This window comes from Schistocerca americana, chromosome 6, assembly GCF_021461395.2.
Source record: "Schistocerca americana isolate TAMUIC-IGC-003095 chromosome 6, iqSchAmer2.1, whole genome shotgun sequence".
Taxonomy (NCBI): domain Eukaryota; kingdom Metazoa; phylum Arthropoda; class Insecta; order Orthoptera; family Acrididae; genus Schistocerca; species Schistocerca americana.
The window spans coordinates 134,266,811-134,286,932 of record NC_060124.1 but is presented as its reverse complement, the minus strand read 5'-3'; the positions used below and the strand labels follow the sequence as shown (position 1 = coordinate 134,286,932).

Sequence of the window (20,122 nt, the reverse complement as noted above, 5' to 3'; positions counted from 1 at the left end):
CACAAGCTGGACTAAAATTGCATAGGGAATAAATGTTTCCAAACATTCATTTTCAGTTGTGGCCCTAATAGACAGTTTGATGCTGACCAAAAAATCTGCACTGAAAATAATGAATGCCTTGGAAAACCATGTCAGAATGGTGGAACATGTGTCAATCAGTATCCATATATCCATTATCAGTGCATGTGCCCAAAAGGTTTCTGGGGTCATCAATGTGAGCAAATGGTCAAAAATGAATCTATGAAACTTAGTTTAGCTGCGCTGGTAGCAGTTGTTGCAGCCATCACTATTATTCTTGGTAAGCTAATTCACAATAATATATTTTCATAGAAATGAATTATTATTTCAAAATAAAAACTGCATTGAATGTTTGGCTTGAAATGGGGTATTGATTTTGTGTGGACTGATACAGTAGTAATGAAACATAACCACCACTCTTTTTCAGTTCTAGCAACACTCCTTATAGTATGCAAATATAAAAAAAGTACGAAATGCAAATCATCCACAACTAAGGAGGATATTCGTGAAAATATCATTATATATGATGATGAAGGGGGTGGTGAGGATGACATGACAGCTTTTGATATAAAACCTCTAAAAATTCCAGTTAAAACCTCAGCTGTAGTTGAAACAATAGAAATAAAAAGTAAGTATAATTATATTTACATGTGATTAGCAAGAAACATTACATTATACAGTCCTCCTTCTTCACCCCTCTTCCTTCCCCTTCAAGCCTTCTGCTGGAAGGAGGAGCCACTGGCTCCAAAGCTTGCATAAGTATAACCTTCTTTTATGTGTGTCTTCTCCTGCCGCTGCTTGTTGAGTGATTCTTTTTTTTTTTAATTTTTATTTTTTTATTTTTTTATCTAATCAATTATATTATATTGTCCTTACATTTTTGGATGTATGACCTTAGAATTTCCTTGCAGATGTAGTATTTACAAATTGTATGTCACTCACTGTTCTCTATGGCATGAAAGAATTTGATGAAAATTTGGCCATGTGACATTGCTCTTCAAGCACTGTTTCTGCATACAGTGGGAATCATGCAAATAAATTGAATTTTCACACCCTATTTGTAAATTTACAATTCATAGACTTTGGTAGCTTTTTACTGCTGCTTTCTTATCCACAGCATGCAATGATTACAGTTCAAGTATTGATCTGGTACAACTTTTCAGTCATTTGAAAAGGACCTTTTCAGTGTACATTCCACTGCAGACAAAGTTGCATTCTCAGTTTTGTGTGCCTGTCCCATCTAACTTAATTGGGGGATGAATTATGTAGCAGCCCCTACTTCCACCCCTGCTCTCATCCCCCCCCCCCCCTCCTCTCAGGGAAAGATTAGCTGGCATCTTTCCTCACTGAAAGTAGATGACCAATGCATTTATCAGAGACGAGACAAATTTTTATACATGCCAGTACAAATAGTGGTGCCCACACATTCGATAAGTATTTCTCATGGGAGAAACTGATATGATTAAAGAAGCAGCAAATGATTGAGATCAATAGCAAATTCAGTTCGCAAGCAAAAAAGCAACAATAAACTATATTTTTTTGAGAAATGTACATGTGGATGTACAAGTAGAGCTGTGATGCATTCCACTTATCAGATTTTTTAAATAACTATGTTGTGAAGTGGAATATTTGTGGAGAAGTGTGTACTAAAGCATGTTACAGAAATCATGGAAATATGGTGGGGAATAGATAATGGCAAAAACACAAATACAAATTTGATAGAGAATAAATGGTAAAGGGGAGATGAAAGATAGGCTGTGTTAAAGATGTATGTTTTGTGTTACATCACATGAAAGAAATCAGTACTAATAGAATGAAATTGCTGGAACACCTGATACCAGCCATCAGCTTTGATCCGTGATGTCATCGCGACGACAAACATAGCCATATTATCTCTATCTGATACAGAAACTATAATATCACAGATTAAATACAGGTAACAAAACAAAAAAATAAAAAATGATCAAGTAGTTTGAAGAAGCACATGAAACTAACAGGATACCCACAGCAATCAGAGAATTTTTGAGCAGAGAGAAACAAAACAAATGACATTCCTAACCTAACACATAGACCCAAACAAACAAAAAATAATCAGAAATCAAAAACATATAAAGCCAATGAGAAAGTCACACAATTCGGTAAATTTACATTCAGTTAACCTTTTCAGGTAAAATGAACTATACAATACTAAGCAATGAGTAATTCTGCAAAACTGGTATCAAACGAGTCATTAAATGAGAAACAAAACCTCACTGCAAATTTTGGTATTGAAAACTTCAACTGACCTATATAGCTGGAAGAAGGTCCTCAATGCTAAGAATCCAAAATTTGCTCTAAAAACTGGTATCAAATAGTTCACTTTACCTTTATAGTTGGAATGAAGTCCACAATCCCGAGAAACCAGATCTCACTGCCAAAACCTATATCAAAAATTTCACTTGACTTACATAATTAGAACAAAGTCCATGATACCAAGAAACCATAATACACTACAAGAAATGGTACTGGAAACATCATTTGACCAATACAACTAGAACAAACTCCACAATACCTAACAATTATATGTTTACTTATAATAAATATCATTAATACTGAACCAGAGAAAACAACCAAAAAATTTGTATGTAGTTTCATTAACATTAATTTAAATAAAGAAATAAATTACAAGCTGCTACCCGAAATAAATGTATATATCATACTTCAAAACAAACAAAAAATTAAAAACATACTTACCAAACAAAACCTGCTATTGCACAAAAATAATATGAACTAGTGAAACAAACAAACAAACAAAAAATGTCATATAAAATTTAAGAATAAATCCTAAGCCAATCAAGAGAGGTTGTCTTATGTTAAAATCATATGCAGGATACTGAAATGTAGGTGAGAAGTACATCTACTAATATAAATCAGAAAAATTTCCATATGATGTGCAGAAAATTATATTTTAAAAGAAATACACAAAATATGGGAAAGTAGTTGACAACAGTGTTGCTGACTGATTAGACAAGATGATAGAACCAATGAGAAAATAGCATTTGGTAAACATCATCATCACGAATAAATAAAATCTGGGGCAACATAAAGAAACATAGATGTGCAGAATGCTGAAATATAAAATGGAATATTACATAAAATTTAAACTGTGCCTTAGGCTCCAGCCTAACCACCACCAAGGAAACTGGAACATTCTGAAAACATTCGCCAATTTTTTTAAATGATTGTTTTAATACTAATTGCTGCAGGTGAATGACCAAACTCACACATTCCAATCTAACCTAGACTTCAGACTAAACTACTGATCTATCTGTCAGCACAGCTATTTTTCTTCCATTTACATTTATTAGCTTTGCCAATTCCCAACCAAACTGTAACATTCCAATTTAGCCTAGACTTCAAGCAACACTACAGATCCATCTGTCACTCCAGCCACTTTTCTTCCATATTAGTTCACATATTTACTGAGAGTAGTGCTAATTCCACCACTTTGTGACATATTTTTGTACATAATCTGCAAAGATATACATTTCAACCTCCCTAAACCATAATCCACCCACCATGAACCACTCTCCCATCACTCAACACAAAATACAAATAAAAATAAGCTATCCACAACTTTGTTCGTATACACATGTGAGACTATACAAATTCTTCTGAAGCACCAGAGAAAATATACCTGATGCCTCTTAAGAGGAAACCCGCTATATTCATATAAAGAAGAGTTGAACAAGTCTGGACACAGCCTTAAGCTCTAAAGATCTTTTAATAGCAGGCTCTGTTCCCTCAGTGCTGTTAGTAAGCGCTCCTTTAGATGGATCATTGAAATGAAGATTATACTTTTAGTTCACAGAGAAGTGCTGGACTCCTTCATCAGAAGGACATTTGTCAAAATAAATTGGGTTTTATAGCCATTCCTGGTGAGATATTCTCTTTTGTAATTTTTAGTAGTACACCTTTTGACTTCTTTCGTGTAATATGAATAATTTAAAAAAGGGAAAAAGAATCTTACAAGTGCATCTTTCTGTGGTTCTTATTTCTCTTTAAACACACAGTGACACAAACTTCCCTACAACATTCTTGCCATTCCACTACAGATTTATTTTGAAACTCAAATGAGAAAAAATTGTTACTACATTTTTAACATGGAAGTATGTCATACTCAAAATGTTAGTGACTGGTAATCTGATACCATCAGATCAAGAATCTCACCTTTCTTAACATTATTTGTCATGTCAATTCTATCCATGGACATGGCACTGCCATACAAATCTATCATTTACATTCTGTTTTAGTGTAATCTACATAAATGAATAACACAGATCACATCTTTTCTTTTGTCATGATAAAACCATTGGTCATCTGCCAGGTGATTGTTACTCTCTGGGATTTCACATTAGACATTAGCTCTAGGTTAATTCATCTGCCCATTTCAAGAACTAAGAAAGAGAACTCACAAAATTACAAGACATATATCTTCGAACAGTTGCACTAACTGGGCAACTGAAAAACTAATTCCATGTGTGAGAACATGCATTCAACTATGAATTAATGCCCATAAAATCAACATCACTAAGGACATAAATACCAGCCACGAAAGCCTGTACTGTATGATAAATTGTCACCAGAAAAGAGAACATTTTAATCCACGGTCCAAATACATAAAATTTTCATTTTTTATATATTTAACACACTGCTGTCAAGATATTTTATTTCTCTACAGAACAAAATTATAAAGCAAAAACTGCAAAACAAGCAATTTACCAAGACATAAACTTAATCTAATACAAATTATGCTCATATCCGACAGATATGGTTGCAATGAGGTACCAAAAGTGCACACAAAATATTTCAAATTGCTATAGGTATGAAAAATTTTGCTGTACCACTTGTAGCAAAGTTCACAATTCTCATCTGAAATTAAAACTCAATTCCTATCTGAGCTACCTTTCATCACCAGCACATGAAAGGTGTGTTAAACAGTTTCAGTTATTGTGTAACATCTCACAAGGAACATGTCACCTTCCAATCTAACCTACACAGCCTGTACCACAGATCAGTCTGTTACCACAGCCATTTGTTAGCTTTGCCTATTCAGAGCCAAGCTAGACCTAAAATTAGGTCAATGCTACAGATCAGACTGTTACCACAACCAGGTTTTTCGCATTTTTGTTCATTGGCTACACCATTTAATTTGGAAATAGAGGGAACTGTGTGTGGTAACAATTGCAGTGAGAGACCAAGACTTTGCTGCAGTAAGCTGGTGCTAGTGGATGTAGGTTGCATCCTATACAGATATGGAGAGTTGTTCAGAATAGACTACCATAGGCAGTTGTTTAAACCTGAAGACCACAACAACAGCATTGCTAATGTACACCATTTGAAAGAATAGAACATAATACCATGTCACAGCTTCCTAGAGGTCTGATACCTGTGTAGTGCAGTTAGAATCAGTGCCTGTTTGCCTTCATGGTTGTACCAATTTGCTTGTTCTGCAACAGAAAATATATAGGAGTCTGTTTGAATGAACCCTCATATTTTTACAATTAAAACCTCTTTCAAGTGTGGTAATGGCATTATGAGCATACAGTGTTTGTTTTGGAAACAGTTCAACATCAACTGGAATAACAGTTCTGAAAGGCAATTACAAGATGGGTCAGACAGGAGAGAACAACATCTGCTACAAGAAACAGGCCACTTATTGGGCCATCTATGGTTCACTTCCAAATAATACTGTAACAGTAAGAACTGCTCTGAAATCTAAACTGTGTGGTACAGGACCTGCAGCAATTCAGAGCTTGAAAAACAATATTCATACCTGAAGTGCACGCTGTAAGAAGCAACACTTTTCATACTTTTGATAAGACTGCAGTGAACATTCATACATGTAACAGTGAACGCATTGCTAACAGTAGTGCCCACATGAACAACATCATTTATAAAAAGTGACATACGCAATGAATGACATGAAATGTTCTTTCAGGAAACGCACACTAAGGACATGTAGCTCTAATTCTAATTCTGTATGCTTAGATGGAATGTTTAAAACGGCTCACTGTTTCTGTTGTACTTCACATTTAAAACCATTAGATATGCTATTCAGTGTTATGCTATCAGCACAATTTTCAAATGAAATGAGATAAATTCTCCTGGGATATCAATATGTCAACATTCTAGACATATTTCTACGTATCCTAATACAGTGACATGGTAAAGTCTAATTAACACACAATAAAGGGAACAGAGTAGGTATCACAATCTTCTACTGAAGAACCATGTGCTCTTTCTTCTTCTTCTTGTCCTCTTCCTCCTCCTCTTCCTCTTCCTCCCCTCCCCCTCACCCTCTCCCTTTCATTGTTTTATTTTTCAAATGCACAGAACAGTAACATATACAACAAAACGACCAGGCAGTCATCATGTTCAACAGTAATTAACATCTGGTGAAATTTAATAAGCACTCTGTATGATGCTTTTGTAACTTCTCATGTGATATTTCTGGCTAATCATTAAAGTTCTCTAGATGCTCCTCTAGTGCACTTTCATATGTCTTCAAGAGTATTCCTACGTGACTACTGCAGCAAACTCTTCCCTCAGCGTCCTGTTTCTCTTTGTTTCAGCACTGCCTTCACAAACATGCAAAGATGTCAGCACTCAAGTGCAAGAATGCAAAATGCTGTCAACAGATGATGTTGGATTCCAACAATTTGATGAGCTGCACTGTTTCACAGATGAAGGGAACAGCAGTGTAACATCTTCTCTCTCTTCTATTGTGTCAAGTACGGAAATATATATCTTTAAAATTTATGTTAGTACATTAAGAAGAAGACTGTATCTGGAATTATTTCATAATACACTACTGTGACAACAAGCCATTAATTTTTTGTTTGACAAGCATAGAACAGTGCTGAATATTACTGTTTCCCCTATATGAACAGTAGCAGTTTATCACATCTGCCCAACAGTCCAGAAAGCACCTATTTCTATACTCTGTAAACCATGGCAGTGTGTCATTCCCATTGTACCACATATTAGGGTTGCTTCAAATTCCCTTCATGTATGGAGCAAAGGAATAATGACTGCCAAATGCCTCTGTATTAATCTAGTCTTTTCTTTGCAGTCCCTATGAAAGTAACACACTTAATGCGGCCACTTGTCACAGACTGGATAACCACCTTTTGCAGTGTGGACCACTGCGAGATGTGCAGCAAGAGAGTCAGTGAGGTTCTGGAAGATGCCAATAGGCACATGGAGCTGCACTTCTTTGGTTGAGGATCCATGCCGCAAGTAGTCCAATCAAGGCATTCTTGATCAGGTTTAACTCCAGGGAGTTTGGTGGCCTGGGGAGTATAATACACTCATCCTTGTGCTCTTCGAAATACACATGTGCACTGTGAGCTGTGTGACATGCTGCATTGACCTGCTGGTAGATGCAATCGTTCCAAGGAAAAACGAACAGCATATAGGGGTGGACATGGTCCCCAAGTGTAATGTGTGTTGATCCATTGTGCCTTCCAGAATGATGAAATCACCCAGAGAATGCCACGAAAACATTCCCCAGACCATAATTGTTGCAGTGGTTCCCCCCCCCCCCCCCCCCCCCCCATTCATGTGTCCGCAGCAATCATTCACCCATGCCATCTATGGCCTGTGGAGTACTGTAGTTTCCTGGACACTAGTTATGGACAGTACTATTTTGCCATGCACAATATACTTTACCCACAGCAGCACATGAACAGTTTACAAACTTTGTCATTTTGGAAATGCTTTCACCATTGGCCTGAAAGTCAATGATCATGCTCTTTTGGACATCAGGTATATCACTCTCTTTCTGCATTACAACAAAGGCTACACTGTTTTCCACATCCTCTGAACATGTTTTACATACCCAGCTGCCACCTGCTGTCTGTGAGTGGTTATTGCCCATTGATATCGAATATAGGCTTTGGTCACATTAATGCGTCAGGACCATGTATGTAGAGTTCTATAGTATATTCCTAGATTCTTTGCTTAATACTGTTTGTTGGAGCTTCCTAAGTAATCTTTGATGGGATAGTTCCTCATTTATCAATCTTTCTTCCTTTGGGGCACACCAAAGTATGTTTCAGTCTTTCATGACACCCCTACAGGTGATTTTTTTTCCTATGTGCAAAAAAGCAAACATGTAGTGTGCACACAATACATTTTCTTGTTTTTATAATGACATAAAATGATGGCCTATTTCTTGCAAATTGGGCTTCTCCAAGAAATGGTTTGGTGATAATTTTCTTATGTTTCACATAGTTTATATGTAGAAAATTAGAAGACAATAAAAACCTAGCAACGCTCCTGACACATATTCACGATACAACAATGTGGCATGACACAGCAACAGAGAAAAGTTGGGATAGATAATCTTAATACATCTCTTCATGTTTTTCAGCATTTCCAATTATGCTCTTCCAGATTAAATAAATTAAGGCCACTTAACCACCCACCTCCCCCACACTTGCCAACCCCTCCCTCCCTCCCTCCAAATGCTGAATGATACAGACAGCAGTACTGAAGGTGCAACCACAATGGAGAGGTATCTGTGGAGAGTCCAGACAAACTTGTAGTTCCTGAAGAGGGTCAGCAGCCTTTTCAGTAGTTGCAGGGGCAACAATTTGGATGATGGACTGATCCAGTCTTGTACTATTGGCTAAAATGGCCTTGATCTGCTGGTGCTATGAATGGCTGAAGCCAAGGGGAAACCACATCCATTATTTTTACCAAGAGCATGTAATTTTTCTGCGTGGTTAAATGATGATGGCATTTTCTCAGGTAAAATATTCCAGAGATGAAATAGTTCCCCATTTGTATATCAGGATGGCGCCTACTCAGGGGATATCACCATTTGGAAAAACAAAACTGGCATTATATGGGTTGGAGCATTGATATTTAGATCCCTTAATCAGGTATGGAGGTTACAGAATTTAAAAAAGGAAATGAATGTAGTGGGAATTAATAAAGAGCAATGGCAGGAAGAACAGGACTTCTGGTCCAGTGAGTAAAGGGTTATAAATACAAAATCAAATAGGAGTAATGTAGGAGTAGGTCTAATAATGAATAAGAAAATAGGAAAACATCTAAGCTTCTATGAACAGCATAGAGAATGCATTATCGTAGCCAAAATAGACATGAAACCAACACCAGCCACAGCAATGCAAGTTTATATGCCAAATGGCTCAGCATATAACAAAGGTGTTCAATGAATCTATGATGAGATAAAATAAGTTATTCAGATAGTTTAGGGAAGGAAAAATTTAATTATGATGTGTGATTGGAATTGAACAGTAGGAAATGGAAGAGAAGGAAAAATAGTAGGTGAATATGGACCAGGGGAAAGGAATGAAAGAGGACTCCATCTGGTAGAATTCTGCACAGATGTCATGGGTAACACTAGGTTTCAGAACCATGTAAGAAAACTGTATATGTGGAAGAGACCTGGGGACACTGGAACATTTTGGATTGATTATATAATGGTAAGACAGAGATTTCAAAACCATATTTTAAACTGTGAGACATTTCCAGAGGTCAATGTGGGCTCTAGCAATAATTTATTGGGTATGAACTGAAAGCTGCCAATGGGCTTGCTGCAGTGGTAACACCGCTTCCCATCAGATCACCAAAGTTAAGCACTGTCGGGCTGGGCTAGCACTTGGATGGGTGACCATCCGTATGCTGAGTGCTGTTGGCAAGCAGGCTGCACTCAGCCCTTGTGAGGCAAACTGAGGAGCTACTTGATTGAGAAGTAGTGGCTCCAGTCTCAGAAACTGACATACGGCTGGGTGGGCAGTGTGCTAATCACATGCCCCTCTGTATCCACGTCCAGTGATGCCTATGAGCTGAGGATGACACAGCAGCCAGTCAGTACTATTGAGCCTTCATGGCCTGATCGGAAGGAGTTTATTTTTAGAACTGAAAGCTAAAACTGAAGAAACTGCAGAAAGGTAGGAAATTGTGGCAATGGACCTGGATAAATTGAGGAACCAGGGATTTCAGCATTTCAGAGGGACCTTTAAGCAATGTACTGCACTGAAACACAGGAAATAAATACAATGAGTAGCTTTACAATATGAAATAGTGAAGGCAGCAGAAGATCACAAAGGTAACAAGACAAGCCCAAATAGAAATCCTTGGATAACTCAGCAAATATTTAATTTAATTTAAAAGAAAAAATATAAAATTGAAACAAATGAAGCAGGTAGAAGGGAATACAGATAAATAAAAAATGAAATTGGTAGAAAGTGCAAAATATGGAGAGAGCACAAATGCAAGGCTGCAGAAGCATGTATAACAAGGGGGAAAATAGACAATGCCTATAGGAAGTCTAAAGAGAGTTTTGGAGGAAAGAGAAGCAACCTCAAGAATATCAAGAGCTCAGATGGCAAGCCAGTACCAAGCAAACAAGGGAAAACTGAATGATGGAACAAATATATTTAGGTGTCCTACAAAGTAAATGGACTTGAAGACGATATTATAGAGAGAAAGGAGAAATTATATGAAGATAAGATGGAAGATATGGTACTGTGAGAAGAATTTGACAGAGCACTGCAAGATCAAATTTGAAACAAAGTCAATGGAGTATATGACATTCTATCAGGATCAGGCAGCCATGACAAACTATTCCACCTGGTATGCAAGATACATGAGGTAGACAAAATACCTTCAGACTTCAAGAAGAGTGTAACAATTCCAATCCTAAAGAAAGTAGTTGCCCATAGGTGTGACTGTTAACGAATTATTTTCAGAGGATTGGAAAAACTGGTAGAAGCCGACCTTGGGGGATAACCAGTTTGGGTTCCTGAAAACTGTAGAAACTCACAAGGCAATACTCATTCTATGGCTTCCCTTAGAAGATAGGTTCATGAAAGGCAATCCTACATATAGCATTTATGGGCTTAGAGAAAGCTTTTGCCAGTGTTGACTGGCATACCCTCTTTGAAATTATGAAGATAGCAGGTATAAAATACAAGGAGCAAACGGTTATATACAGCTTGTACAATCAGACTGCAGTTATAAGATATGAAGGACACAAAAGGAAAGTAGTAGCTGACAGTGGAGTGGAACAGGGTTATAGCCTATCCCCAGTTCATTGAATCTGTACGTTGAGTAAGAAAAATTTGGATTTGGAGAAGGAATTAAAGTTCAGGGAGAAGAAATATAAACTTTGAATTGTGCTGATGACATTGTAATTGTCAGATACAGCAAAAGACTTGGAAAAGCAGTTGAATGGAATAGATAGTGCCTTGGAATGAAGTTATTAGATGAATATCAACAAAAGTAAAACAAGAATAACATAATGTAGCCAAATTAAATCAAGTAGTGCTGATGGCATTAGATTGGAAAATGAGACATTAAAAGTAGTAGATGAGTTTTACTATTTGGGCAGCAAGATAACTGAAGGCCAAAGCAGAGAGAATATAAAATGCAGACGGGCTATATAAAGAAAATCATTTCTGAAAAAGAGGTATTTGTTAACATCAAATATAAACGTGTTAGGAAGAATTTTCTGAAAGTATTTCTCTAGAGTGCAGCCTTGTATAGAAGTCAAACGTGAATAATAAGCAGTTCAAACAAGGAGAAAATATAAGCTTTTGAAATGTGGTTCTGTAGAAGAAGGCTGAAGATTAGGTGGGTAGATCATGTAACTAATGAAGAGGTACAGAATCGAATTGGGAAGAAAAGAAATTTGTGGCACAACTTCACAAAGAGAAGGGATCAGTTGACGGGAAACTCTCTGAGGCATCAAAGAATCATCAGTGTGGTACAGGAAGATTTGAAGGGCAAAAATTGTATAGCGGAGCCAAAGCATGAACACAGTAAAAAGGTGCAATTGGATGTAGGTTGCAGTATTTTTTCAGAGATGAAGAGGCTTGCACAGGATAGACTAGTGTGGAGAGCTATATCAAACCAGTCTTCAAACTGAAGACAACAAAAACAACAAGCCACATATGAGGATGAGTCAAATGAAAACGTTAAATATTTTTTTAAATATTATTTATTGTGTAGAAGTGGTACAAAGCTGTATCACTTTTCAACATACTCTCCCCCACGCTCAATGCAAGTCCTCCAGTGCTTAAAAAGTGCATAAATTCCTTTAGAAAAAATTCTTTTGGTAGTCTGCACAACCACTCATGCACTGTGTAGTGTACCTCTTCATCAGAACGGAACTTCTTTCCTCCCATTGCATCTTTGAGTGGTCCTAACATATGGTAATCACTTGGAGTAAGGTCTGGTGAGTATGGTGGATGCAGGTCTGTGATTATTGCAACTGTTGTACGGGCAGTGTGGGGCCTTGCATTGTCATTTTGCAAAAGGACACCTGCTGACAGCAATCCACGTCGCTTCGATTTGATTGCAGCCTGCAGATGAATTTTTAGGAGATCTGTGTATGATGCACAAGTGACAGTGGTCCCTCTAGGCATGTAATGCTCCAAAATGATGCCTTTTTTGTCCCAAAAGATAGTCAGCATAACCTTCCCTCCTGATGGTTGTGTTCGAAATTTCTTTGGTTTTGGTGATGAGGAGTGGCACCATTCCTTGCTCGTTCTCTTCATTTCCGGTTGGTGGAAGTGAACCCAGGTTTTGTCCCCAGTAATGATTCTTGCAAGGAAGCCGTCACCTTCTTGTTCAAAGTGCCGAAGAAGTTCTTTACAAGCGTCAACACGTCGTTGTCTCATTTCAGGTGTCAGCTGCCGTGGCACCCATCTTGCAGACACTTTGTGAAACTGGAGAACATAATGCACAATGTGGTGTGCTGAGCCATGACTAATCTGATAAACATGCTGCAGTGTCATTCAGTATCACTCAGTGGGTTTCCTGCACTATGGCTTCAACTGCTGCAATGTTCTGTGGAGTCACAACTCGTTGTACCTAACCTGGACGAGGAGCATGTTCCACTGAAGTCACACCATTTGCAAACTTCCTTCTTCATTCATAGACTTTCTGCTGTGACAAACATGCATCACCATACTGAACCTTCATTCGTCAATGAATTTCAATAGGTTTCGCACCTTCACTATGCAAAAACCGAATAACAGAACACTGTTCTTCCCTGGTGCAAGTCACAAGTGGGGTGGCCATCTTTATACTGATACTGCGACGATATGTGTACACCTCCCCTATGCTGCCACCTACAGGCCAATCTGCATGCTGTTTGTAGCACGCTATAATAATAATGTCATGTGACTAGGGCCTCCCATCGGGTAGACCATTTGTCGGGTGCAAGTCTTTCGATTTGACGCCACTTCGGCGACTTGCGCATCAATGGGGATGAAATGATGATGATTAGGACAACACAACACCCAGTCCCTGAGCAGAGAAAATCTCCGACCCAGTCAGGAATCAAATCCTGACAGTCTGTCGCGCTGACCACTCAGCTACAAGGGGCGGACTGTAAGCACGCTTACCAACTTACAGGATAACGGTGCATCATCTGATTTTGTGTAAATATACAGATAATTTAATATTTTTTTTACACTTTTAGCAATGATGAATCCCATGGCTGGAATAACAGACAGAAACAAACACACAAAAACATTGAATATGTTGTGGCAAGAACAAACACAATTTATGGAACAGAGTACTTTATAGAGCAACAGGTTGTGCATAGCACTGAACACACTGACTAGACAACAGCAATACGGTATGAAGTATAGGCTGAGCACTTGTTTGTGATCACTTAAATAATGCCATTTCTTTGGCAGCTCACCAGAGTGTGCCAGGGGGACAACACAGATGGCCTGTAGAAGAGGGGCACTGAACTGTATGGACATTTGTTCTCTGAAATTGTGCATGTCATGAGTGGAGGTACATCATTCCTCCCTTCTAGGGGTGGGAAAACCAAAACCATTTATATATATATATACATAAAAAACACTAGGCACTGAAAAATGCATGGTACAGAGAAAAAACACTGGTACCAAAAAAGCACTGGTACTGAAAAAGAAATAGTACTGTGCAGGGGGGGGGGGGGGGGGGCACTAGTCATGAAAACACCGATAAGAGTGTTGACACCTATTTCATCTCTCAATTAAGGTGGCTGCTGCAGCATGTGGCAGGCACACACTGGCGAGTAGGGGCAGAAGTGATGGGGGACGGGTCGGTGCACCGTCCCCCCTCTTGTGAGAGGCCTTAGAGCAGGACTGCGGATGGCATCTCCATAGTGATGTCCTTGTTGAGGTTAGTGGTCAGCACTGCACTGGAGGCATCAGCTATCAGCTGGGGTGTCAGACAACAGCCAGACAGGACCTAGCAACAGAGCCAGTGGCTGAAGCGTCAGGGGCAGCTGGTTGCACCAGCAACAGCAGTCAAGGAGTGGTGACAGAGGCAGGAGCCCCAGACAGCAATCTGCCAGGCAGTGACCTCCCTCTGTGACAATAACTGGACCATCTGTGGCACAGGAACAGGCAACAGGCATTGGCAGTGGCGGGGAGGGGGGGGGGGGGGGGTTGGGAGGAGCCGGTGGGTCCTCCAGAACAGGCCCTGCTGTGCACAACTGCAGCTGGTCAAAATGACATGATGTCTGCCTGTCAGGAATACAGGAAACACATAGGCACTAACCCCAGCAAAGCTCACTGATGGCAGGAACAGTTCAGTCAGTGGACAAAGCCATGAGCCCAGACAGGCGCACCCAGTCAGAACTGTTGCAGAGCCAGTGATGCTGGAGGATGCAGTGTAAGTTGCAGCAAGTGAAGACGAGTCCGTGGTTGATGATCATAGCAGCTCCACCAAGCTCTTATCCCCCACTGGAATGAAATGGTACTAACTCAAAAAACAGTCCACAGCAGCTTCAGGGGACTTGCCAGATATATACTTCTGCATCTGTATTTTAAATGTCCAAACCATGTGTTTGGCCTCACCATTAGACTGAGGGTGGAATGGAGTAGCTGTGACCTGGCAAACATCACTAGCCTGACAAAAAGATGCAAATTCTCAAAGAACAAACTGGGGGACATTATCACTAACCACAGTATATTGAAGTCCCTTAATTGCAAAAATCTTAGGCAGGGCCAAAATATAGGCTGCTGCAGATGTGGACAGACATTGTGCCACATAGGGACTTGGAATAGGTGCCCACTACAATGAGCCAATACTGATTTAGGAACGGCCAAGCAAAATTGACAGGTAGATGCTCCCAGGGGTGCTGCGGCATTGGCCAGGGGGGAAAAGACACCCGTGGGGCTGACTGTTGCTGAGCACAGGAGTGCAAGTGGTGATAAGCTACGTAATGCCCCATCTATGCCTTCCCAATACACATACCAGTGGGTCAAAGCTTTGGTGTGACAGATCCCCCAATGACTGACCTGCAGAAGATGCAATACATTATGGCATAAGGAAGCACAGGAATCACAACCTGGGGAGCAGCGTCTCCCAAAGCTAACAAAGAACCCATCAAACACAGAAAGGCAGTGTTGAAGGGAGAAGCAATTACACAAAGGATCCGAGGCATGGCCCACAATTTTTCCAGCCAAGGTGCTGCACAAAATAGAGGGCCCAGCGAAGTACAGGATCCTCAGCGACAACAACGCTATTGTGGTACTGGTGTTGGGGCAGCTGTTGACCATGTTATGGTTCTCAGTATCTAAATAGAAACAAAGCAGGTCATCCTGATTGAACACCAGGTTCAACCTGATTGGAAGGTGAGATAAGGCATCAGCATTAGTGTGTTGCACTGCCGGCCAGTAATAAATCTGATGTAAAATGTAAATGTCATGTGACTAGGGCCTCCCGTCGGGTAGACCGTTTGTCAGGTGCAAGTCTTTCAATTTGATGCCACTTTGGCAACTTGCATGTCGATTGGGATGAAATGTTGATGATTAGGACAACACAACACCCAGTCCCTGAGTGGAGAAAATCTCCAACCCAGCCGGGAATCGAACCCGGACCCTTAGGATTGACATCCTGTCGTGCTGACCACTCAGCTACCGGGGGCAGATAATAAATCTGATAATGATAATAGGAGAGGAAGAAAGCCCACTGCTGCAAACGAAGCACTGCCTTGTCTGGCACAGAAGCCAAAGGGTTGAAAAGAGCAACCAAGAGCTTGTGAACCATGATTAAATGAAACTTAGAACCATACAAGGCTTGAAATTTCTTGAGGTCGAACACAATTGCTAAAGCCTCCTTTTCAATCTGAGAATACCACTGCTGAGTGGGAATTAAAGTCTTAGAAGTATAAGCAATGGGTCGTTCAGATCTGTCTGTATATTTATGCACCAACACCACCACTGACAGCATTAAATGCATCTAATTTGAACAGGTTTGTGGTATGGGAATGATCCACAACAAGGAAGTTGAGAGGGTGAACAACAGATTTGTAAGAGAGAGGAGTAGAGAACTGACCTAGCATCAGAACCTGATGTTTATTGTTGCTAACCAACTTCAATGAAACCTGTGTGAGTTAAACACATGCAAGTCAATAAAAAATTTGTTCTGGGAAACAACCATTGTACAGATACACTTTAATCCCATTGGTACTACAGAGTTTGCCACATCTGAAGAGGATTTACATAATGATGCAATGTGCCCTTTTTTTGACACTTGTTACAAACTGCCCAACACTCAGGCCACGCAGCACACTTGTGTTGGATGGAGCAGTACGAGCAAGATGGAAGGGGGTGTGACACAGCCTGTTGCAGCTGTGGCCATAACCGATGCTGCCCATATGATGCAAGCTGAAGATTGTATTGCTGCAATGGCTTCCCCTTCATCCTGAAAACTTGCACACTAACAAAGGTTGACTGAGCAACTTTCAATATCTCCCCCCATGGAGCAATCTGATCACCTGCAGCCTGTGACACTTCAAAGGACTGTATTATATTGAGAAAATCAGTGTCAGATTCTCACATTGAAGTGCTTTTTCAGGGACGCCACTATCCAGGGCCAGACGAATAATAACATCGTGCACCATGTGATCAGCATATGATTCATGATAGGTAGCAGTGACAAATTTACAGTGATGCCTCAACCTTTGTAATTCTGCAACACAGGCTTGGTACAATTGGTTTGAGCATTTCTGACAGTGGTAAAATTCTACGTGCATCACAGTGACCTGTGTTCTGTCACAACAATAGGTTGAGAGAAGCTTGAACATTTCATCAAATGATAAGCTGGCCAGTCCTTGCAAAGGTGGGGTGGAAGTTGGCACAACAACTGATACATACAAAGAAAGAAAGTCCTACACAGGTTTGCATCACCCAGCAGACAGGGGGGGGGGGGGGGGGAGGGGGAGGGGGACTGCAAATGTTGGCATAACTGTGTTTCATAGGAGGTCTTCAGCGAATTCATCATATGCTAGAAAGGACAATGGTTGCACTGACGAGTGAGTTATCTGCCGCAAACTTGCAGATGCCACTTGATTGAGAGCTGTGGTGAGAGCCTGCTGTTGTTCTGCAAAAGCTTGCTACTAAGCAATGAGCTTTTGGAGTTTTTCTTCTTCCATTGAGATGTTGTCAGGTGACTTAGCAATGACACTAACATGCAGAGGAAACGTAACCCTTCTCATCGCCAAGTTTGTTTAGCAAGAATAAACATGATTTATGGAGCAGAGTACTTTCTAAAGCAACATGTAAGATACAGGTTGTACGTAGTACTGAACACATTCACTGGCAACAGTAACAGAGTGTGAAGATTAGGCTGAGCAGTCATTTGCAGTCACTTAAATAACGCTGTTTCTTCAGCAGCTCACCAAAGTGCACCAGCGGCCGAGCCAGGTGGCCTCTATAAGTGGACCTGTGAATTGTATGGACAGGTGTTCTCTGAAATCGCACATATCATGAGTGAAGGTACATCGGGCTAGACGTTTGTTTCATAAATGTTTTGAACATCATTAGAAGGCTTTCCCCATGCATGCACCAGGAAACTATCAAATGGTGTGTTTGGAAAGAACACAAGCTGTGCCACAGGCAAATACAAAAATTTACGATACTTATAAGACAAATAACAACTGCAAAGTAAAAGGGAAAAATCTTGTTCCAAGATATTGATATTTGATATAACAAATATAATGCAATAAAAATAAAATCAGATGTGATTCTGTAATAAGCCATCAGTAGTTAAAGAAAATACGCACTAGTTGATGAAAATTCATAATATTTATACATGGGACTATGAATGAAATCAATAGGGGGAAAAGGCTTCCATATAAAACCAAAAAAGAAAAACAAATGAGTCTAATTGGCAAAATCATCCAAAGGAACACTTCTAATTGATGTACACAATAGAAAACACCACAGTTCTGTAGCCGTATTAAAACTGAATCTGATTTAATTTCTATAATAGAAAGACAGCTAGCAAAAATCCACTCTTAATTCATTAAGGTTGCAGATATTGAAGGAAAAGCTTTGGTACATAAAGAGGAATAACAAGTTTCAAATAAAGAAAAAAACCGGGACCAAAACAGAAACTACATGAGCTACTCTACATTTAAAAAGAACAGACACCGGTAACCAGTCATTTTCTGCAGACTCTTGCTCAAACAGAATGTATATGTATTTGGAGCAACTTGAAGAATATTTTAAAAGGGAGAAGAAGCTATTATGAACTACTTCTATATACTGCACTAACTTGTGCCTCTTGTATGATGATACTCTGTTTTAATAAAATTGATGAAGGACACTGGCTTTACTCTGCTTATGCATAAAGTAATAGCACATTATCATCTTATCCTATATACTGAAATACATACTATTCCAAAAAAGTTAACACTCTTTCAGTTTGTGTGCATTATGGTTGGTTTCATAAGTGATTGACTTCAGGTACAAACTATAAATGTAAGTAAGAACTAAATATGTGGGTCCTGTGAGTTAAAATGCCAACCCCTTTAAAAAGGCTTCTGCATTAAATTTTGCATTGCTTTTACGTAACATTTTACTGCCTCATTTTAGTATATTAAATACTTTGAATTATGGCTTTCCTCAAAAAATTAAGACAGTCTATGAAATAAAATGTGGCTGCTGCTTAACAAAATGTAAGCTTCTGCTGAGTGCAAAACTAGTAAAACATTTTTTTACCTGTTTCTTAATGTATTACTTCTGTTTATCATTTTTTTATTTGAATACTCAGAATTTTTACAAATGGAATTTCTTTTAATGTGTAACTTCTGATCCTTTTATCTATTTCTAGGAAATACAAGACATTGTGAGTCTCAATTGTAACATATTGTTGTCTGTGATGAAAATAATAGTCTTGATTGCAGAACTGATTTAAAGATTTTTTTTTTAACTTCCCATTTGGTAAGTGGGTTTTGGGTCCCATGATTATGGCACCAGCAAAAATAGACTACCCTCATCATACATAGTAAAATAAATCAAAGCAATATGTGTTCAGGTCATATGTTAAAAGCACAACAACTGATAACATATAGATGAATAAAATAAATTATGGAAAAATTTGTAGCAGATGGCTTTACATTGGCTATGATCCACATGAAAATAGAAAAAGATTAATTTAATTACCTTGCAGGTCTGTGTAACGTAGACCGGCACAGCATGTGGAAAGGCCGATCGACAGAAACAGCAATATTTGAATTTCTGAGTGAAGTGCTCAAAAAACTTGATAGACGAGAAAAAGTAACTGGCATATGGCAGGATCCGTCTAAGGCCTTTGACATCATAGACCATTGCTGCTGAAACTTGATAGTATTGGTATCAGAGGTACACCTAACAACTGGCTTAAATCCTATCTTACTGGCCAAGAGCAAGTAGTACAAATACAATTTCAAGGAATAATAAATTAACCAGACATCATTCTGATTACCGCAGGGCTCAGTACTGGGCCCCATTCTATTGATGTGCAGTGTGTTCATAATTACAGTTCCAGTTTCAAAATGCAATAGAAAGAGAACTATTTCCCAGAATGACATCAAATTTAAACACCATATTATTGATGCAGAGGGAAACATCATGCAACAAACAAAAATTTCGCCAATATATGTCACTTTATGTATCTTGATGTAAATGGAATTGGCTACAAATGACAGATTAACCGCAATACAATGGCTATAGTTTGACTTGCACAAGACATTATCCATACTATTCGATGTATATGATTGCATAAGTTTGGCAGTCAACAGTTGTGGCAATAT

At 39.1% G+C, this 20,122-nt stretch overlaps 1 protein-coding gene across 1 annotated transcript in view; it reads left to right on the top strand.

Moving 5' to 3' along the window:
* Window positions 1–20,122, top strand: part of LOC124620008 (neural-cadherin-like) — a 306,270-nt gene that overhangs the window by 266,852 nt on the left and 19,296 nt on the right. Inside the window, exons 24-25 of the mRNA XM_047146673.1 lie at window positions 57–298; window positions 446–646. Coding sequence (XP_047002629.1) covers window positions 57–298; window positions 446–646 — 443 coding nt within the window. The remainder of the gene's footprint in view (window positions 1–56; window positions 299–445; window positions 647–20,122) is intronic.